Source organism: Scardinius erythrophthalmus, assembly GCF_964197995.2.
Source record: "Scardinius erythrophthalmus genome assembly, chromosome: 21".
Classification (NCBI taxonomy): domain Eukaryota; kingdom Metazoa; phylum Chordata; class Actinopteri; order Cypriniformes; family Leuciscidae; genus Scardinius; species Scardinius erythrophthalmus.
Window position 1 is genome coordinate 4,819,277 of NC_138241.1, and position 23,124 is coordinate 4,842,400.

Genomic DNA, 23,124 nt, shown 5'->3' on the forward strand with positions numbered 1-23,124 from the left:
GAGAACGGGTTTCTCAAGCCAGGTGGCGCATTAGACCAGGGGCTCATCTCCTGTTTCCAAAATGCATCACAAACTGCTTGAGAAAGCTGTTCTACTCATAGACTGTAAAAAGTTACTACTGTACTGTTACCGTCCGTAGGCAACATTAGGTAGGCCTATGTTATTATAACCTACTATAGGCTATCAATTAGGGATGTTTACTTAAGATGACGACGAATATGATGCGTTGCAGCCGGGTGTACCTCGCGATATTTTTTTTATCGCGCGAGCCGACAACGGCCCACCACTAATATATATATATATATATATATATATATATATATATATATATATATATTAGTGGTGGGCTGTTATCGGCGTTAACGCGAGACTCTTATCGCGCGATAAAAAAAATATCGCCGTTAATCTATTCTCCAAGTTGGGTTGGGAGCTGGCTCAAGCTACACAAGCTATGATGACGCAATCTAGCCGCGGCCGCGAGGTACACCCGGCTGCAACGCATCATATTTGTCGTCATCTTTAGTAAACACGGCTGAAAGTGAAAGCTGGTGTAAAAGATCGGTGCAACATCCATTATTTGGACTTGGTTCGGATTTAAGCCGTCCGACGTAGACTGTGTGGTGTAACAGTTCGGTAAGTTAACACACGACTAATCCGTTCTACCACCTCAAATTCAAAACGAAACATATCACTGAATACCAGCGCGCGCGTATTATTCCCAATATATCTTAGTGGTGTAGAACATAATCTCTGTCTGCGCCCGATTTAAAGAATCGTTGTTGGTTTCTTTTTAACTGAAAAGACATCAGTTAGAATATTCTAATTTTAAATTTGGGGTTTCATAAGCTCCAAGCCATAATAAACATTAGACCTACTGAAGTCTCTGCAGCTAGTGTACTTAAATTTTATTTATCTGCAAAATTATGTTGTATACTTACACAATATATGTTCTCAAAACTACATACACCCTTTAAAAAAAAAAAAAAAAAAACATTTAGCAGTTGTTTAGCAGGGTCTGTGTAACCTGTTCTGAAATGGTTTTATTATAATATCGTTATCGCAAGAGGCTGCAATGTATATCACAATATGGATTTTAGGCCATATCGCCCATCCCTAATTGATAGCCTATAGTAGTTGATAATAACATAGGCCTACCTAATGTTGCCTACGGACGGTAACAGTACAGTAGTAACCTTTTACAGTCTATGAGTAGAACAGCTTTCTCAAGCAGTTTGTGATGCATTTTGGAAACAGGAGATGAGCCCCTGGTCTAATGCGCCACCTGGCTTGAGAAACCCGTTCTCAAAGACTTACTTTTATAGTCATTATTTGGGTAGCACACATATTCTGAATGCCTTCGGCAGAATTCAAATGAGCCATTTTAATCTAGATTAATCTAGATTCATTTCAAAATTAATCTAGATTAATCTAGATTAAAAAAATTAATCTATGCCCACCTCTAATATATATATATATATATATATATATATATATATATATATATATATATATATATATATATATATATATAATTTTTTTTTTTTTTTAGATAAATATGCTAAAAAGTAGAGCTGCACGATTAAGTGCAGACAGTATCATTATTTCTGTGTTACAATAATCACAGAAATACTAAGTTAATAGTTTGGATATGAACACAGATGTCTAAATAGAGTAAATAGAGCTCTAAATCACCACTTGAAAGTAACTTGACACTTTTTATCATTCATTCAAAACACTTATTCATCCAGTAATGAATTATTGAATCATTAAATCAAACTGAGTGTTAAAAAAATATTAATTCAAATTAATTAAAAAAAATTTTAAATAGACTGCAGCAATTAACATTTTGTCAAAACCACTAATAAATGACATGTTATTTTGTTTAATTGTCTGTTTCAGAATCGTGGGAGAATCGTGATCTCTATTTCAAACAAAACAATTATGATTCTCAATTTATCCAGAATCGTGCAGCTATATTAAAAAGTGAATTTTGTCGGTAACTCAATAATAATGGTACCTTAATAATCATCTATTATTACCTAAATTAACATATACTAACACAACTAAATTAACACCATGAGCTTCTAATCAAGAATGAATAAAGAACTAACCTTAACTACTGACTGGTGTCATTTTGATTCATACCTGAATAACGACCACCGTAACTACATGTTAGTACATGTTTAATGTACATTGTACATAATGTCGATAGTACATGTTTAGTTAATAGTGAATTAACTATTAGCTCCCTCAAGTAAAGTCATGACACAATAATGCATTAACAAGGCTTGAACTCACAGCGCTTACAGAGGAATATACTGAAGCAATTGAGCCGCTCCTCACTTTGAAACATTATTGTTAGCACATTATAAACATCTACGTTTGAGCAGATATCCACGGACACTGTATTTCATAGTAAACACTGGTCTAAACATTATAATATTCATCATGTTAATGTAAACACTTATACTAGCCTACTTTTATATCATGCTGTATTTTATATTATGGGGCATATAAAAATCCTTATGTCGTACATGTATATTTATTTAGCATTTAAAGGTTGTGTACCTGTCTATATTTCATATTCAACGTTTCCTTCGATTTCATAAATTTTAGTCTGGCACCAGTTCTACAATGTGAAGTTTATGCAATAATAACACGCTAAGTAATATAAGTGAGAATACATTTCTTACCTTAAAAATCTTTCTTAAAAGAGTATCCAAGGTAAACTCTCAGCGTGTACTCCAAACTCGATGAAAAGCAGAGGAATGATGTTTGATGCTGTGTTTTGAGGCATTAACGGGTCCGCTTTCCTTCACGTGGACGATTAGCATGTGAATCGCTTGTGCGCACGTGGGTGTGGTCACATTAGAGATATTGAGCATAGGCTTGAAAAACTGTACCTCTGATTGGTTTCATATGGATTACTTAAACAGAGAATGTTTGTTTTCGTTTTGAATTAGATAATTTAAAAGTAGACACTAAAAGTAAAGATATATTGCTCATGTCTGTGTGACAATTATTCGCTGAGTTTTGTTTCAGTTTAGAGACGTGCTCCAGGAAAAAAGTTCACAGAGATGTAGAAGCAGAAAGCAAACCCTGTTTAGTTTCTTTATTTTAAAAAAGCACAATTTTTTGTTTTGATTGTAAGTGTACACATACAAAAGTAGACCTTTTACAGTATATTTACTCATATTTCTTTTATCTGTATGACTATAAATTACGGATTATTTTAAGTCTATTTTGCTACTATGTGAAGGAAATCCAGCAAAACGCGCTGGTGCGTTTGTCGACCCCTAAGGGTTAATGCAAAACAATCATGTCACAAAGCACCAGATGGAAAAAGTTACTTTCAAACTTTCAAACATGTACTAAGGTAATCATTATTCGGGCATGAATCTATATGACTCTGGTCATAGTTAGGGTTAGCTCTTTTTCAGTCTTGATTAATTTTTAAGTATCCATTTAGGTATTAGTAGGTGATAATTTAGGTGCCCTTGTTATAAAGTGTTACCCATCTGTCATTCTCAGACTTGGATTATGTAAGTGGCATCAATAATGTCAATAGATTTGGATTCCTGTTGTAATTGACTCTGACTCATTGACTGTTGTCAAGGTACAGTTTGTTTTTGTTTTCCTTAATGTCTTTCACGCCTCTTCATGAAGCAGCTGGTCATGTCCTGTCCTCATGAGTACTATGACAGCCTCCTCTGTCCCTTGTTGGGTCCATTTTTTGCCTTTCTACTGCAGGTAAACTTCACATCACACCCAATAAATGCCTCATTTAAATACAGGCGTTGTTGTTATTGTCATAAACTTGCTACACACTGCAAGTGTGTGTGCATTAGGGCTTGGTATTGATACAGATTTTACTATTCGATTCATAAGCTTTTGATTAGATATTGATTCATTTTAAATATTTCAGGTACCCACCCACAAAAAAAGAAATATATATATATATATATATATAATTATTATTATTTTTTTTATATATATATATATAGGCTATATTATAAATTTGCATTGGTATTAGCTGTACACAATTTTCTTTGGAAACTAAAAAAAACAAAACAAAAAGCAATATTTAAATAGCTAAATGGACCATTTAAATAGTTTTTTTGTTATATATCACAACTGTGACTTTGTCTATATTATCATTATTTTATGTTGCTTTTCTCATTGTGTCTAAAAACTGTAAAATTGCTGTTGAATTGCACTCACTGAGTGCGCCTGCAAGTCATTCACTTGCTGGACTGTTGATAAAGCCTGCAAAAGGGTATTCTTAAGCGAAAGTGGCCACAGCTCGGCCGACTGTACCGGCTCTAAGGGCAGGCCTCAGAGAGCCCTGAGGACTGTGGAAAGGTTCCATGTTGGAATAGTAACGGGACGAAGCGGTTTGATTCAGCCTTATGCCCCCCTTCAAGAACCGTATTACAACCGGCCACTAGAGCGTGGTTCACTGCGATGAAAGCCACATAGGCCTTGAGCGTGAAAGGAGTGTGCCCCTTATCCAGCAGCTCCTGCAGGAAGGATAATACTAGAGTAATGCCATAAGACGAGGGGTCTTCATTCCAGATTGCGCACCAGTCAGAGAAGACAGACCACTTAAGAGACATTTAGTAGACAGACTCTAGCCTCTGAGATCATGCTCAAAACCCTTGCGGGAAGGCACACATGCTCCTGTGGAGGGGCCACACATGGAGGCTCCACAACTTAGATTGGAGGTGCCAAATCATTCCCTTCACCTGGGAAAGGAGGTCCTTCTTCAGGGAAATCGTCCAGATGGCTGCTGATGGCTGCTGTACCATCTCGGGGAACCACGACTGGTTCCGCCAGAAGGACTGAGCATCCATCCTCCCTGACTCGTCGATTGAACTGAGGTAGCAGAGCGATTGGGGGAAAGATGTACAGGGCCAATTTGGGCCACTTGTGGGCTAGTGCATCCCTGTTGGCAGTCCTTGTCCATGTTGTCCAATTGGACTAGGACATGGTGTCCATTTAAGTCTAGCAGGAAGGTTTTGAGTTCCAGTTGATCTGCCTTTCCAGGATTGACCAGGAGCCGGACGTCAGCCTGCCCTCACACAGAGCTCCCCAACCTATGTTGGAAGTATCTGTTGTGACAACCCTCCTCCAAGTCTGGATCTGCCCGTTACATATGAGGGTCCTTCCAAGAGCCTTGACACAGCCGTGGATCACCTTGAGACGGAGGCGTCTGAGACGCCAAGCGTGGACTGTGACTTTGAGACAATATTGGAGGGGCTGCATGAGGAGCAGGACCAACAGAACCACAGAGGGGCCCGGCATTAGTCCCAGCGTCCTCTGAAATGTCCTGAGGTGAAGTGAAACCCTGACTTTGAATGATGCCGTAAGCTGCTGAATTGTCAGAGAGCTTTCCGGTGCGAGCCAAGCCCGCATCTGTTGAGACCTGCTCCCAGGAAGGATATTTGCTGGATGAGAGACAGAGTGCACTTGGAAAAATTGATCCTAAACCCCATGCATTCCAAATGACTGAGGAGCAGGGATCCTGTGCGTATTCAACTTGTCTTCTGACTGGGCTAAAACGAACCAGTCGTCGAGGTAATCCAGGATGCGCACTCCCCTCTGTCTCAGTGTGGAGAAGGCCGCATCCACTCACTTTTGTGAGCTGGTGGGACTGTCTCTACGGCCCCCTTTGCCAGTAAGCTCTCTACTTTGGACCGGAGGACCAAGCTCTCTAAGCAGGGAGGTCTGCGATAGAATTGAAGCAAGTAACCTCATTTGATTACATTCAGAACCCAACTTGACACACCGGGGATGGCTTCCCAAGCATGAGGACGGCAAATCGCTTCACTGGGGCACGGGACTGACTCTCACTCATTGAGAAGAGAAGTGCTTTTTTTAAAAAAAGTGTTTGGTTTTTATTTTGTACGCAATAACAGCGGCGGGTTGCATGGGTGTGTGAAGATTCCGTGGAACCTGGCCCAGTTCTTACAACAAACACACAGTCTCCAATGCCCGGAACTGAACAGGGTTTGGGAGGTGAACATGGTCACTTTGGGGGGTAGTCCGGCCTTGACTGGACTTAGCCCCCCTCCTCCTTTTGCCCAAAACATCAGGACTACTTGGTCAGCTCTAAATGGGTAGCACTTAGCTGGGTGGAAGCACTGCTTCACCTCGGGTTCCACATTGGGCTGATGCTAAGCGGGAGCTTGATGGTGTGCTCTTGAGTCGATGACGACTTGGGGCGAATAGACTGCTTCAGTAAAAAATGGCGCACAGCCTGAGACAACTTCCGAGCCACCATGAAACGCTCAGCAAAGCTGTGCAGAACCGAATAGGCCTGAGGGAAAGACAGGGGAGTCAAAAAGGGCTGGCGCTTTGAGCACCACTAAAAAGGCCATCACACAGCTAATCGCCTGAGCTGTTGTCTTAGTAGCGCAGATAGCGAAGTTGGTTGCGCTGCGCAGCTCCTTGAAAGCTGCAGGGTCTGGGCATGACTCATCAATAACATGGAGGAGTTTGGCTTGAAATACTTGAAGGACTCTCATCGGATGGAGAGCCACAGACAGGCCAGCTTGACAGGCCACAGAGTAGGTTCTGCGACGGCCTCCTCCAGGGGTAAGCTTTCGACGCTGTCAACAATAGTGAGGAAGGGCGAAGCAGAAGAGTGGATGCAGGCCGAGTAGGGGGCGCATCACAACTGGTAAGTTCATCAATGAACAAATGGGGTAGGTTCCTGGTGGGGGGCTGGGCTGATGGCACCTCGGCTGCAGGACCCATTACTCAAAGTGGCTGTGGGCAGGCACTTCCAGGGCGATTACTCCAATCCAAATTTTCCAACAAGTTCAGGCCCTTAACATCACCTGGCTCATTAGGGGTTAGGGAGCAGAGTCCTTCATGAAGTCCGAACACTCCTCTGTATTTAAAGCTGCCATTGTCATTGGCAAATTCCACCCTGGAACCCTTATTAGAGACCAAAACGCTCGTACCAGACAGGGCACTGGTCTTCCTGGAGAAGAACACTGGGAAATCCCCTCGCTGCAGGGAGTGAGGCATGCAGTATATGGACCAGCATGAGCTCACTTAGTCCCGTCCACTCAGCCCTGTGACTCCATTGTTTCTTCCTCTCAGGCTCCTGAGTGCTCATTCAAGAGTGCTCATTGTGCCACACTCTTGGCGCGGCTCTTTTAGAGTGAAATATGCTCTATTAGTCTCACCGGATAGCCGCAGGGGAGAAGTGCCATTCTTAGCTACTGAGTTGTCAGGGCTGTTCTCAGCTGCAGTGCCGTCAGCGCTGTTCTCATTTGCCAAGCTGTCAACGCTGCTATTCCGCTACTGGGGCTTGATTTGACAGTGAGCAGAAAGGCTTCTTATCTTGTCTTCTTCGGAGTCAGCTAAGAGAACATTTTCGCGCTGAAGGAGAAAGATGATGAGAAAATAGAATTCTCAGCCCGCTTATAAAAGACGGGCTGAAGCACCATAGGTTTGTGCAGTTACACATACGTGATTCAATCAGGCTTCATTATTCTCAGAGGAAAGGAGTTTCATATTTCATGGTTTCATATTTCAATAAAAAAAAAAAAAATCTGCAATTGTAACTGCAGTGTAAATGCATTTATTCCACCACTAAGCTACATTCTGTGAGCCACAGTCTCTATAAAATACAACTAAATGTCACTTCAGATGCAGCTTCTGTGCCTCCTCTGCTGTGCACAGATGTTTTGTTGATAATGATTTAATTTGATTGGTAACAGCCCTATAGTGTCTTATGGCTCTTTTTTACTTCATGATACGACTCTGCTCGCTTTACTTTGGCTCGGTTTGCTTTTCCACTGCAGTTTAATACTGCTTCAATGTGGGTGGGATTATAGACTGATCATGAGTTGCGCTAAATCCAAATGTGGTCCTAAATAAAGTACCAGGTATTAGGTACTGTACACACTGGAAAACCCCCTAAAAGTGAGCCGTACCGAGCCGTACCATGCAGTGGAAAAGCACCATTTGTTTTCTAATTTAATTTATTAATTAAAAGTGAATTTCAAATAAAACATTATGTATACTTCTAATGAGGTCAATTATAAAGAATAAAGAACATAAAGAACAATTGCTTTATAAAGGTGCTCCTGGAAAGAATTTAAGGGAGCAGAATCATCCCTTAATGGAAAAAATAATTTGGCGCTGCTGTGAAACTAACAATTGCTAGAAAAAATATGCACATTTTTAGGAATCAGCTTTCCATGATAGGCCAAGGTTCTAGCAATATTTTCAATATTGCACACCCCTACTATGAAGTTTGAAGGTTGCACAGACACTTCACTGTTATTTTACGTCCTTTAGTAATTTTGGGTGAATTGAAACAACCAATATTGCTTGTAGCACAGGATTTGCCTAATGCTATCTCTCATATTTTTTGAAAACAGAGACTGAGCTTTCGGTGGCAGATCATCAACCAAACGACCAGTCTGAGGTAAGATATTTTAGTGTTGCATAATACTATGAATATTTGTGTACAGTTCTTGCCACTGGTTCTTTTACAGTTCTTTTAACACCGCTTTCTTCTCACACTTTTTGTGTGATACCCCTGCCTCGGGTGTGTGTGGTTGAGATTGAAAGAGAGAAACTGCAGTTGCTTAAGACTGACATGAGTTTTCTATTCTCTCCGAACCTGACTGAAGACCCATTAACATCACCAGTGTTTGACTTTGTAGCTGCATGTCGCTTGTCTCCGTAGTTCATGTTACTTACAGTGGGGAGAACAAGTAGTTGATACACTGCTGATTTAGCAGGTTTTCTTACTTACAAAGCGTGTAGAAGTCTGTCATTTTTATCATAGGTACTCTTCAACTGTGAGTGGCGGAATCTAAAACAAAAATCTAGAAAATCACATTGTATGATTTTTAAGTAATTAATTTGCATTTTATTGCATGACATAAGTATTCGATCACCTACCAACCAGTAAGAATTCCGGCTCTCACAGACCTGTTCGTTTTTCTTTAGAAGCCCTCCTGTTCTCCACTCATTACCTGTATTAGCTGCACCTGTTTGAACTCGTTACCTGTATAAAAGACACCTGTCCACACACTCAATCAAACAGACTCCAACCTCTCCACAATGACCAAGACCAGAGAGCTGTGTAAGGACATCAGGGATAAAATTGTAGACCTGCACAAGGCTGGGATGGGCTACAGGACAATAGGCAAGCAGCTTGGTGAGAAGGCAACAACTGTTGGCGCAATTATTAGAAAATGGAAGAAGTTCAAGATGACGGTCAGTCTCCCTCGGTCTGGGGCACCATGCAAGATCTCACCTCGTGGGGCATCAATGATCATGAGGAAGGTGAGGGATCAGCCCAGAACTACACGGCAGCACCTGGTCAATGACCTGAAGAGAGCTGGGACCACAGTCTCAAAGAAAACCATTAGTAACACACTACGCCGTCATGGATTAAAATCCTGCAGCGCACGCAAGGTCCCCCTGCTCAAGCCAGCGTATATCCAGGCCTGTCTGAAGTTTGCCAATGACCATCTGGATGATCCAGAGGAGGAATGGGAGAAGGTCATGTGGTCTGATGAGACAAAAATAGAGCTTTTTGGTCTAAACTCCACTCGCCATGTTTGGAGGAAGAAGAAGGATGAGTACAACCCCAAGACCACCATCCCAACCGTGAAGCATGGAGGTGGAAACATCATTCTTTGGGGATGCTTTTCTGCAAAGGGGACAGGACGACTGTACCGTATTGAGGGGAGGATGGATGGGGCCATGTATCGCAAGATCTTGGCCAACAACCTCCTTCCCTCAGTAAAAGCATTGAAGATGGCCGAAACACACAGCCAGGGCAACTAAGGAGTGGCTCCGTAAGAAGAATCTCAAGGTCCTGGAGTGGCCTAGCCAGTCTCCAGACCTGAACCCAATAGAAAATCTTTGGAGGGAGCTATGAAAGTCCGTATTGCCCAGCGACAGCCCCGAAACCTGAAGGATCTGGAGAAGGTCTGTATGGAGGAGTGGGCTAAAATCCCTCTGCTGGGAGCGCAAACCTGGTCAAGAACTACAGGAAACATATGATCTCTGTAATTGCAAACAAAGGTTTCTGTACCAAATATTAAGTTCTGCTTTTCTGATGTATCAAATACTTATGTCATGCAATAAAATGCAAATTAATTACTTAAAAATCATACAATGTGATTTTCTGGATTTTTGTTTTAGATTCTGTCACTCACAGTTGAAGAGTCGGCAGTGTATCAAATACTTGTTCTCCCCACTGTATGTTGTTTATCTCATGCCAGCTTCGGTTACTGAAGTACAATCCAAAATTCACTGCATTTAGGCCTTCAAAGATTAAACAGGCACCTGTTCAGTATTTTAGCTTTCTCAAGGACTCAGACCAGAGTGACCAACTGAGTGAAGAAACTATCAAAGGCCTTATAAGCATAAACAATACCTTGCTTCCTGGTAAGCTGAAACTGTAGTGCCTGCAATTTTGGGGATTGCTCCCCCTTCTGATGTGGCCTCTAACAGTCAACGAGGTCCCATTACCAAAATCGAGAAGCTGGAGAGAACAGTCGGTTCTTATATTAAGAAGTGGCTTGGAATCTCGCGTTGCCTCAGTAATGTCGGCCTTAATGGGAAAAGTGCCAGAATTGCCTGTCTCTGAAGAATATAAATGCACCAAAGTGAGACTGGACATGACACTGACCGAGTCTCAAGATGCTATAATACAAGCGGCTGCTCCCAGACTGGCAACTGGGAGGAAGTGGACCCCGACCGAGGCCATACAGCAAGCAAAATCTGCTCTCAGGTATGGAGACATTGTAAGACTGGTGCAGCAGGGAAGAGGGGGTTTTGGACTCGGGACAAGCCGACCCAAATGGTACAAGGCAACATCTCCCCAGAGAAGAAAGCTGGTAGTAGCCAAGGTCCAGCAGCAAGAGGAGGCAGAGAGATGCACAAAGGCAGTCTTAAACAGGGACAGTGGACTAACTGGGAAAACCTGGAGAAACGTAAGCTCACCTGTAAGGATCTTAGGGAGATGGAAGGAAATGCAGACTGAGCTACAAAATCAGAGCTGTTGTTCCCACACCCAAGAATCTAAACCAGTGGACTGGAGAAGATCCATAATGTCCTCTGTCAAACCCCTGCAACACTAAGGCACATCCTTGTCAGCTGCAAAACCAGTCTTTCCCAAGGCTGTTACACCTGTGGGCACAATCAGGTACTGAGATAACTGGCGATTATCCTGAAAGGTAGGAGAACCACCACCAATACCCTTCCTCCTTCCAAAGCATGGATTCTCAAAATCCACCGCCTTCATAAGTGCAGGACAACTTTCAGTGAAGCCAACTACAAAAATGCAATCTGGGCACTGCCCGGGACTGGAAAATACAAGTTGATCTTGACTGGAAGCTCAGTTTTCCACCTGAGATTATCACATCTAACCTAAGGCTGGACCTGATCCTGTGGTCAACCTGGCAAAAGTCAGTTTATTGTGGAGTGCATGCCATGGGAGACTACAATTGGTGAAGCGAATGAACGTAAAAGGCTAAAGTACTCAGACATTGCAGCCAAAGCAGTACAACGGGGCAGGCGGATCCAGTTTCTCCCAGTAGAGGTTGGTTGCAGAGGTTTTGTAGCAACAGCAACAACCAGGCTAAGGAAGAGGTTGGGAGCCAGATGACAGGCCTTCCAACAAGCTGTTAGGTCACTGCCAGAGGCTGCTGAGCAAAGCAGCAACTGGCTGTGGCTAAATTGGAAGGATCCCAAATGGGCTACAAAACTACCAAGAGGGGTAAAAGCAGAGGGTTAGCTCACCTGGGAAGCCAGGTGTCGCTGTTGAGCCCTTTGGAGGTGTCGTGGGCCTATTAACGAAACACCAAGGAAGGAGGGAGCCCACCTGATGACCCCAATGAAGTGATTACCCCTACCCCCCACTCAAGATGTTAAGAAAGTGCCGATTATTCTAAGGCAGTGGTTCTCAAACCTGTCATAGAGTGGTGGTGGTGGTATTCCAGGACAAGCTGTCATGACAGCTCTCAGGAGATTGGTATGTTAGTAGATATTGGCATGGTAATAGATATGGCAATGTTAATGTATTTGGTCTTAGGGGAATAGATCTGCTACGCTCCAGCTGCTGCAGAGCAAGTACCGATACTTGCTACTAGGGCTGTCAAAATGGCTGAAAAGCTCAATTCGAATTTCTTTCTTAAAAATAAAATTATATTCAAATTCTAAAGGAAGTACTTAATGTTAAAGGAAAAAAGTACTGAATTGTCTCCTACGCCCACAAGTTGACGCAAGCGTGCACAATAAACAAATATAAACCAAATCAAGCATTGCATATTTTATTGAAATTAAATGACATTCACTTTATAAAGTTCATTAACTTTTCAAACAATTGTTCTTAAATAAAATATAATTTCCCTAATGACAATGTGCAGGCAATGAAAATTAGGCTACGACACTGCATTAAAACTGATCCAGCTGATGAAAACACACACTCAGCTCTGACCAATGTGCCTGCCAAGTACGGTCAAGTATGTCTTTGCCAGCCACGCAATATGTGAATACATACCGCACGATTTTTGCCACCAACCGAGATGGTTTTGTCAGCAGGAAGCCTTTTTCCACCATTTATCAAAAAAACAAGGTAGCCGCACCGCGCTGTATACTGTACAAGTTAACATAAAAAACCTGCGTCAGTTACGTCATCATCATGTCTCACACACCTCTTGACACACCAAAAATTCGAATGCAGTTTTTGCATTCGAATGTGTGTTGTTGTTTTTTATTATTTTTTTACAAAAATTCTAAATTCTAATTATTTTTTGACAGCCCTACTTCCTACTCGAATACATGCACAGACATTGCTGTGAGTCAAGTCACCTTTGTTTATATAGCACTTTTAACAATATAGATTGTTTCAAAGCAGCTTAACATTAAAAATAAGAAAATTAAAGTAACAGAGATTGTTTGGGCTGTACAGCAGCTCTAGAATAAAGTTATTGTCCAGCTAAAGTTAGTTTTGATTGATTCACTTCCGTTGCAGAGATCATTAGTTATTAACTTAGTCAAGTCAACTTTATTTATATAGCGCTTTTTACAATACAGATTGTATCAAAGCAGCTTCACAGTGATAACATGAAAATAATAGAACAAAGTTTGTTTCTAGAAGAAAATTGTCATCATCCACCATAGCTAAAGAAAACGTCTCATGGTTACTTGCGTAACCTATGTTCTCTGAATAGGGAACGAGACGCTGCGGATAGCGCAGTGGGATATTCTCTGAATGTGCCGATTGTCTGAAGCCCTATAGAATCACGCCAATTCATTGGCTGATGGCGCTGGCGCAATCTGCCTCCGCCCCGACGCTCTTACGTCGCATCATCATGTATGCGCGCGCGCCATCTTCTCCTCAGATTTCTCTGCCGAAAAGAAATACTGTCAGCAGCGTGAGGAGCTTGGCAGCTGACGCAGCGTCTCGTTCCCTATTCAGAGAGCATAGGTTACGCAAGTAACCAGAGACGTTCTCTTTCATAGGTTCACTCAATGCTGCGGATAGCGCAGTGGGAACGGAATACCAAACTCGCCAAGCAATGAGCGCTGCCATGACTGGCACCAATAAAACAATAACCATGAAAGGTTCAAACAGAAAGAACCTGGGAACCCGGAGTCATGTCAAGTCTAAATATAACTTCAAAGAACGCACTGGGCAGAGCAAGTTAAGCTTCCTATCTTCCTCAGAAGAAAGAGGAGGGTGGAAAGCGTTAAGGTTAACAACCTGAGAGCGGAACGCTGTGGAGAGAAACTTGGGGACATACCCTGGCCTCGGCCTCAAGGAAACCTTGACCAGGCCGGGAGCGAAGTCCAAGCATGACTCGCTAATAGAGGGAGCTTGTAAGTCCCCTATACACTTTAAAGAAGATAAAGCCAACAAAAGAGAAACCTTAAGAGTCAGAATCCGTTCCGGAGCTGACTCCAAGGGCTCGAAGGGGGCCTCCGTCAAACCCTCTAGGACGACAGATAGGTCCCACGAGGGAACTCTAGGGGAGCGAACCGGTTTCAGGCGCCTAACCCCACGCATGAAGGCCGAAACTAACCTCAGTTTACCCAGGGGAATCTCGTCCGATTCTCTATGTGCCGCAATAGCTGCAACGGAAACTCTGAGAGTGGTGGCAGCCGCTCCGGAGGTAAACTTCTGCAGGAATTCCGGCACTGAGCCAACAGGGCAGTTAACTGGGTTCCTATCATGTGCTAAGCACCATGTCTCTCAAACCTTCCGTTTGGAGGAATATAGCCTCCTTGTAGAAGGGGCTCTAGCACTTGCGATGGTCTCCTGAACGTCAGTTGGGAGATCAAAACCTAATGCCGACGGCCTCTGATCGGCCAAACGTACAGTTTCCACATGTCTGGGCGAGGATGCCATATCCTGCCCTGAAGTTGGTAAAGCAGGTCCTCTCTGACTGGAATCATCCAGGGGAAGGATTCCAGCAGAGGAATTAGCTCCGAAAACCATGGCTGAGACGGCCAGAACGGGGACGGCATGCCTGTCCAGGGTGCGCGACCGAGAACCCCCCTGTCGGTTTACATGGGACACTACTGCCATGTTGTCCGTTCTGACAATGACATGGTGCCCTTCTAGAAAAGGGAGAAAGTGATGTAAAGCCAGGAAGACAGCTCTCAGCTCCAAGCAGTTTATGTGCCAAGAGAGGGTCTCGCCAGTCCAGACCCCACACGCTGGTCTGCCCTCGAAAACCGCTCCCCAGCCAGTCAGAGTGGCATCCATCGTAATCATCTGGCGACCGAATACCGCACCCATGCTGACCTCTTTCCGAAGAAAAAGGGGGTCCCGTCAAGTTGACAGGGCGCGAAAGCAACTGCGCGACACCTTCAAAAGGCGAAGGGCTGGCCCCGTGGGCCGAACCCCTGAGAGCTTCATCCATCACAGGAAAGGTCTCATGTGGAGCAGACCCAGGGGTAGCACAGGGGAGGCTGCGGCCATTAGACCCAGTAGCCTGCGGCAAGTGCCCACAGAAACACGATGGTCTAGCGTGAAGCGGGCCAAACATGTCTTCAAACTGGAAATCCGTGCAGGAGCCAAGTGGGCCTGCATAAGAACGGAATCCATGTGCACCCCCAAGAAAACTGTGCGCTGAACTGGAGTAAGAACACTCTTCTCCGAATTCAACCTCAAACCGAAAGACTGAATATGACGCAGGACATTGTCCCTGTGGTGGGTAACTAACTCCTTGGACTGGGCTAGGATGAGCCAATCGTCCAGGTAATTGAGAATACGGATGCCCTGGAGCCGCAATGGGGCCAGAGCTGCATCCACACATTTCGTGAACGTTCTCTGTGCCAGAGCGAGGCCAAAGGGAAGGACCATGTACTGGAATGCTCTTTCTCCAAAGGCGAACCTGAGGAACTTTCTGTGTCGCCGTACGACCTGGATGTGAAAATAGGCATCCTTGAGGTCTACTGTCACAAACCAATCTCCTGACCGAATCTGAGATATGATGGCTTTCAGCGTCAGCATCTTGAATTTCCCTTTGTAAAGGGCGAAATTTAGCCGGTGGAGGTCTAGTATGGGACGCAAGCCGCCGCCTTTCTTCGGGACCAGGAAATAATGGCTGTAGAAGCCTTGTTCGATTTCCCCCGAAGGAACCTCCTCTATCGCTCCCTTGAGAAGGAGGGAAGAAATTTCCTGCTGTAGTACAGAAGCCTCTGTGGCGCTGTCGACTACAGTAGGAAAGACCCCGTTGAAGCGGGGGGGGGGGGTTGCGGCAGAACTGAAGTGTGTAACCGAACTGTGCGAAGACTCCAAGGCAATACCCCCGGTAAGCGCTCCCATTCTTGAAAGAAATGTGAAAGAGGAAGAGGGGTGTTGCAATGTAGACGACATACTCGAGTGAGGGTGTCGTGTTGATAACCGTGGGGTTGAGTGGTTGGCTGTGTAGGAGAGCACCTGGCGTCCTGACACGTGATGGGAGGAATCAATGCTGGGGTCGGGGTGACCGGGCCTGTCTGCTCCAGAGGAAAACGAAAAGTGTCTCTGAGGATGCGACCGGTAGTTATAAAGTGTGTCGGGGGTGAGGGGAGAGAGCAAAAGGCGTCTCCTTCCTCCCGTGCCGGACTGAGCAGAGACGGTAAATAGGGCCTGCACTTCGAAACACTCTGGGTGGCGGAGGTGACAGGGTAAGGGAAGGAGAGCTGGTTAGAGGTGGGCCTAAACGCTTGCGCGGTCTGTCCCAACCTCGAGGATGTGGAGGAGCTCTCCTTTTCCTGATCAGAGGTTCATTAACGGCTCGAGGCAGCTGGGGTGGTCGGTTTGTCGGACCGCTTCAGCTGCAGACGCTTGTGAGGCCGTTGACGGGGGAACGGGCGACTGCGGGCTCCCCAAACCATGGAAGGTGGGAGATGCGCCGGGTCACTTCTCCTAGAAGGGAACTCCGCTCTATCAGAGGGACGTTCTCTGGGTCGAGCAGGGGAGGGAACGGAGGATTCCCTAACCCTCCTGGGCATGAACTGCTTAAAGGCGGCCGACTGAAACTTGGAGGCACGGAATTTCTCGACCACCGTGTTGACCGCCTCCCCAAACAAACCCGACTGGGAGATAGGGGCGTCAAGGAGGAAAACTTTCTCCTTGTCGCGGATCTCGGTGAGGTTAAGCCATAAGTGGCTTTCCGCAGCAACCGCACCTGCCATCGAGCGGCCTACAGCGCGTGCGGTATGCTTGGTGGCCCTTAAAGCCAGATCCGTAGCCTTACGAAGCTCTTTCACAGCTTCAGGAGTCACACCACTACCCTCATCCATTTCTTTTAGAACATCCGCCTGGTAGGCCTGAAGAATGGCCATAGTGTGCAGGGTCATGCCTGCCTGTCCAGCCGCCATGTAGGATTTCCCGATAAGAGAGGAAGTCCTACATGCTTTAGAGGGAAGGAGGGGACGTGACTTCCAAGACGGCGCAGACGACGGAGCAAGATGGCTGGCCAAAGTATCCTCAACCGCTGGAATGGCGGAATAGCCCTGTTCCACAGAACCTACTAGGTGGGTGAAATCAGCGGCTGCCGCATTAGTGAGACGCGCAGAGAAAGGCTGAAGCGAGCACAAATGGCGGAGAGCAACGTCGATACTCCATTGCAGCTTCACTGGAAGGAGAACTGAGTTCCACTTATGCAGTCGCTGAAGTGCAAGAAGAAGAAGAGGAAATCCGTTTTTCAGGCTAGAAAAATCGAGAGCGAAGGGTGAAGTGACCGCTTCGTAAAGGCAGAGAAATCTGAGAAGATGGCGCGCGCGCATACATGATGATGCGACGTAAGAGCGTCAGGACGGAGCCAGATTGCGCGAGCACCATCAGCCAATGAATTGGCGTGATTCTATAGGGCTTCAGACAATCGGCACATTCAGAGAATATCCCACTGCGCTATCCGCAGTGTTGAGTGAACCTATGAAAGAGAACATTACCCTTAAAATAAAATAATGTTTTTTTACATGTAATCCCATTGAATGTGAATGCTATTTTACTTTAACCTTCTCATACATAGTTTAGACTGCATATACTCACAGAGATACAAAAAATAGACCATTTTCTTTTGCACAGACACAACTGCATAACGCTCAAGCTTATGCTTAATCACTCCACAAGACTATAAACATGACGCTAGTTTAACTGTATTGATTTTTCTTTTAGCGTGACTCAGGCAAAACGAGCATCTGAATCAACCTCACACATTTAGCATAGCTAATGAAAACAAATAAAATGATGTGTCATTAGAGTTGTACCGCTAAATATGGTGTTATTTAACCATATTTATGATATTGAACACCGTTTAAATCGCAAATGCTTATAACTGCTTTCCTTTCCATGCTAACAGCATATAAAACATAATAACATACAATGACCGCTGCTGCTGCATGCAGTAAACACTCCTGCTATATCCTTCAGTGATTCACTCAAGCACTTTTGACATGACGCTATTTAAAACATTTCTAACATAAAGCTAGTTAAAACTTGTAAAGATCGCTCCATGTGGGAATTAATAACCAGACCACTCTATATGCATAGAGATGTTGAATAAAATGTAAATCACTTATTTTAGAAGTTCAATCCAGATGTGTTCTGAAAACGCGCTGCATACTGAATTTTGAGCCACAGCTCATTAGTCGCTGATGCAACAGCAACCAATCAGATGCGCTATGTAGATAACCGCAACATCTAGAGTTTCATGCCAGAACTAGATATTGGCGTGAGAATGGCAACATACTAATGTATGTTTAAATAGATTGTCTGTATGTTCTCAAGTCGATATTATTATTAATAATGGTGTTATTGATGTTTTAGTGCTCAGGAGGAGGAGGAGGCCTATGAGGAGAACCATGTGACTCCGGAAATGGTGGAGGAGCAGCTGTTGCGGTTGGTCACGCGAGAGGTCATTTGCCTTATAAGTGAGTTTCCCTGATGCATGTGAAGCATTTCAAGTTTTCTTCACTTTTTACATATACAAAAGAAGAAAAACTTTGTAAATGTGTTTTCAGGTGTGACTTGCATTACAAGAAAATGTCCAAAGTTATCTGCAAACAAAGAGGACGCAGATGGTGAGTTAATGATCACATTCTCATTATTAGTTTTGGAACTAATAATGTCATCATTAGCTAAAACACATGCGCAAGTTAGTTACTTTACTTTCTGAACTCGTATGGACCAGAGTGTGAGTTGCTTTCATGTGCAACCGAACCGAACTTAGATCGCCTCCTTCAGCTCCCTAGTCCACATAACAGCGTTCGCATTACCATTTATTTATTTTTTTTCATATGAAGCATGTACTGTTTCAGACTTAACTGGTAGTTTGAAAGCCTACTGATTACTGTGATGCACTTCTTCTTCTTTTTCCCTTTTTCCATCTTCTGTTCAGGAGGCAAGGGGATGGTGTTGATGAATTCCTCAAAGGGGATTCATGAGCTCTCAGAATTGGGCAAGCACCTTCTCCAAAGTGAGGTAATTAAACAAATTTAGTTTTTTTGAGGTTCCATCTGTTGGCTTCTATAGCTGAGCTCTGTGATCAGAGTAATTTTTTTTCTCCCCTCCTTTTCAGGATATTTATATGAACCTCCTGACTATATGTTTTAACTCCCTTTCCTGGAAGGAATCTGTAAACTGTCAACAGACTGCTGGTTTGCTCTGCTGGACTTTGCTAAAACAGGTGCTGATTCTTCCTGTCTGTCTCTGTTAGGGATAGTTCACCCAAAAGTGAAAATTCTGTCATCATTTACTCACCCTCAAGTTGTTCCAAACCTGTATAAATTTATTTATTCTGCTATAGATAGATATTTTTGATATTTTGAAGAATATGGTAGCCAAACAGGCCCAGGGCCCTATTGATTTCCATAGAATGGAGAAAAAAATACTTTGGAAGTCAATAGGGACTTGAACCTGTTTGGTTACACATTTTCTTCAAAATATATTCTGTTGTGTTTAGCATTCATACAGTTTTGGAACAACTCGAGGGTGACTAAATGATGACAGAATTTTCATTTTTTGGTGAACTATCCTTTTAATTAAATGTTCAAACATTCAGAATTCGTCACAATATTTCTGTCAGTCTGCAAATGAGGTTAGAATTGAATTCTAAAGATGCCAGCTATTTTATATATGAATCCTTTGCCTTGTGAAAATACTATGTGTGTGTATGTGAATGAATTCTTGTGCAGGTGCTTGGTGGTAACCTGCTTCCGGAGGCTGTGACGTGGCTCTTCGCCAGTGTACTGAAGGGTCTGCAGATGCATGGTCAACACGAAGGCTGCAACATTGCACTAACTCAGCTGGCCTTGCTGATCTACGAGGCTCTAGTGCGTCATTTCAGCTCAGCTATCATAGCTTGCATGTTTCTCAGTATGGGAAGCACATTTGTACATATATTAATGCTGCACCACTGTAAAAAGTATGTACTTTTGTATAACCAATGTTACTATTAGTACAACTTCATTACATCAGTAAAGTTGCATTCAGTAGTTTGGTGCAATTTAAAAATACAGCTTAAGAAGTAAATTGTGTTTTTGTGAAGTCTCATCCAGGTCTTAATTGTGTACACGCACACCTCCCTTTATTTCTCCATGTTGAAATTATGCTTCAACTCTCAATGACACTCTCTATAACTATTATCAGTTTAATTTTCATAAAAGTCAGTGACGATCATGCTGATCCACGTAGATGGCAGTGCAGCGTCTAACACCACTGTGTTATTGGTACTTCAAGTACACAAAGAACAGCGATGTTAACACTAGTTAAAGTACTACTGAATGCACCTTTAAATGACCATAGTAGTGACTGAATGGATCGGTGAGAAAATGTAATTATTTTTCATTCTAATATTTCTCTACAGAGGCCCCGATACGCTGAGCTGCGTCTCATCATGAATCAGATCCCTGATATCCAAGTTGATGCCCTGGAGCAGTTTGATCAGAAGGACATCCAACCCGCTGTATCAAAGGCAGGAGAGAAGAAAAAGAAAGAGCAGTTTAAACGGCTCATTGCAGGCATTGTTGGGGTATGGCCACGTTTAGAATTATTAAACATACGTACTGAATGTAATGTTTTTTTTTAACAGAGCAACGTCCGAGAAATCACCCAAAACATCCTAGCAACAATGCAGCAGTAAGCTAAAAACCCAGAGTGCAAGATTCAGGTTGCTCCATAGGGAAATTGATTGTTAACAATAACTTACAAAACTTTAAAGACATATCTGTTGGTTCTTGTATCCAAAGGTTCTTAATCAATGGTTTATGCTTTTGGAATCCATTCAGTTTACATTATTCCCTCTAATAATCGTGTTTTACAGTGGAATTTATTCTGAAAAACTACATTACCCATGATGCTGTACTGAAAATTCAAACACTTTTATCAGGTTTCATAAATTGGATGTGTGACTCCTGATGCAGCGTTGAGTGAACAGGGAACATCTTGGTTTTAGGTTCCCTGATGACATGGTGTCTAAGAGGGCGATGTTAGATGTTAAAAAAAAAAAATAAGGATCATCTAATCATCCACATGGACCATTGGTGCTTGGACCCTGATGATGTTAACCTGTATCGCTCAGCCCTAATCAATCACACAGTTGAACTTAGAAATATGAAAACATGAAAACAAATTATGAAAGCTTTATTTTTTTTAATACAAAATTAGTCTTAAATTTGCATAAAAAAATTTCCTGGTCTGCTAAAATGATGTAATATCTTTGATTTATTATATGCAATTTTATTTTAATAAAATGTTGACATTTGATTGAAAACCTTTAATCAATTGGTCCATTTGTGTGTGTGCTGATAGAAACCCCTAGGACAGCAGTTCAAGAAGGAAGTACACATCCGAAACCTTCCATCTCTGTTTAAGAAGCCAAAGCCTACGAAAGATGTGCTGGAGAACACTGATTCTGCAGGTCTGATCGCTCTATTCTCTCCTGACCATGACCATTGCTGAGGGAAGCACAGCTTTACAACACCCTCACTTCATTGAGCCTCTTGAGTGTAGTACAGTATCCAGTCTGAAAGGCCTTTTTAAGGCAATGCTGGTTTATTGAAATGAGGAAAGACAACAAGAATGTAATTTGGGTGCTCATTGTTTCTCTTTTTTTTTGTATGGATTTATGTACTGGATCTGTATAATTGTTTAAAGAATATTAAAAAATTTCTGTTAGAGTACCTCATTAAAAAACATTTTTTGAAGATTAAGAAGTTTTGTTAATTATACAGTACCATACCAGATTATGTAAAAAGTGTTCATTTATACTCTTCAGTTTTTAATAAATGTATACCTGGACAGTTTTCAGTGATTTAATTAACTCTTTCCTCAGTTGTGAAATGTAAAGTCTGCGTAAAATATTTTATTACAGTGACAAGCCTATATATTGTGTTAGAAATTCTCCTACGCACCTTACTTAATTTAAACCAGGTGTCCCCAACACCTGCAATATTATCCTCAGGTGACTCCCGCTCTGACCGTGTTTGGTAACCCCTAACGCCTAAGAATAGCTAATCTGACCACATTGGAAAACCAAATGCCTAAGACTATAAATACTAGTATTCTGACCGCATAAGATGCCTAAAAATTATAGCTATCTGACCACATCGGTAACACCAGATGCCAAAGAGCCTCACATTGAGTCAGATGACATCTCGCCCCTATGTACACTATCACTTGGGAATAAGGTCTCTTGTGTTCCACTAACCTGCTACGCAGCAGTAACCAGTTAGACTCCAGACAATACCTTCGAATATGCTTTAATCACAGCCGGGAGGATCTCAGACCAATTTCAGAGAGAATCCCACCAGCAAAAAGAATACAACAGTTTTTATAGAATAGGAGCATGGCAAAGGTGACATGACTCATTCCATTATTTTTCATTATTGTATAATTCAGCAAACCCTTTACTAGGTAAAAGCAAATCTAGATTTATTGATTACTTAATCTTGTTATTCAAAGTCCTGTGTTTATATACTTAGACAACTGTCTAGTTTTATTTTCCCTTTTGATATATGCGGTCATGATTCAGACACACTTTGGCCCAAGTGTTGGGAAATTTTCAATAGCATATAAATGTTAATCCTGCCAGAAAAAGACATGTTAGTTATGATTAATTAAAAAAATGTCCTAACATTCCCCCCTCTGATCATTTCTGATCATCATCCTTAATACTTCAAATTAATTTTACATGCTTGCATGTTTTACATGCTCTTTACTAGAGGTGTGACAAGACACTTATCTCACGAGACAAGACACAAGATTTTGTTCACGAGAATGAGACGAGACAGATTTTATTTATGTTACACAATATTTTGTAGAAATACTCAATAGTCTGCAGGTGCATTTTGAAATGTTTTAACTAATAATCTTGTAATTATGAGTGTCATTTCAGTTCTACTTTGAGTATGAACTATCAAAGCATTGAAAGACAACAATATACAAGCACTGTAAAAGGTTTTGCTACAAACTCAACTGACTGGCTTCTCTCCTGTATAATTTCACACGAGTCTTTTCAGACCTTACTGTAAATGAATTATGAACTTCCAGAACTTCTGATTGAGGCTGTGTGTGACCTCCTAATTGAACTCTTCCACAAATTGAACATAAAAATTAAAATCAGGGTGCTCTCGTTTTACTTT

General features: G+C 42.7%; 1 protein-coding gene across 1 annotated transcript in view; it reads left to right on the top strand.

The window, feature by feature from the left end:
* LOC308681673 (exportin-5-like) overlaps positions 1–21,552 on the top strand; it is a 59,447-nt gene extending 37,895 nt beyond the window's left edge. Inside the window, exons 25-36 of the mRNA XM_081350754.1 lie at positions 3,532–3,542; positions 3,649–3,750; positions 5,086–5,233; positions 10,495–10,976; positions 15,233–15,408; positions 18,311–18,414; positions 18,505–18,564; positions 18,882–18,964; positions 19,062–19,169; positions 19,678–19,815; positions 20,349–20,513; positions 21,293–21,552. Of these exons, the coding sequence (XP_081206880.1) occupies positions 3,532–3,542; positions 3,649–3,750; positions 5,086–5,233; positions 10,495–10,976; positions 15,233–15,408; positions 18,311–18,414; positions 18,505–18,564; positions 18,882–18,964; positions 19,062–19,169; positions 19,678–19,815; positions 20,349–20,513; positions 21,293–21,442 (1,727 nt within the window). The 3' untranslated portion in view covers positions 21,443–21,552. The remainder of the gene's footprint in view (positions 1–3,531; positions 3,543–3,648; positions 3,751–5,085; positions 5,234–10,494; positions 10,977–15,232; positions 15,409–18,310; positions 18,415–18,504; positions 18,565–18,881; positions 18,965–19,061; positions 19,170–19,677; positions 19,816–20,348; positions 20,514–21,292) is intronic.
* Positions 21,553–23,124: the final 1,572 nt, after the last annotated feature.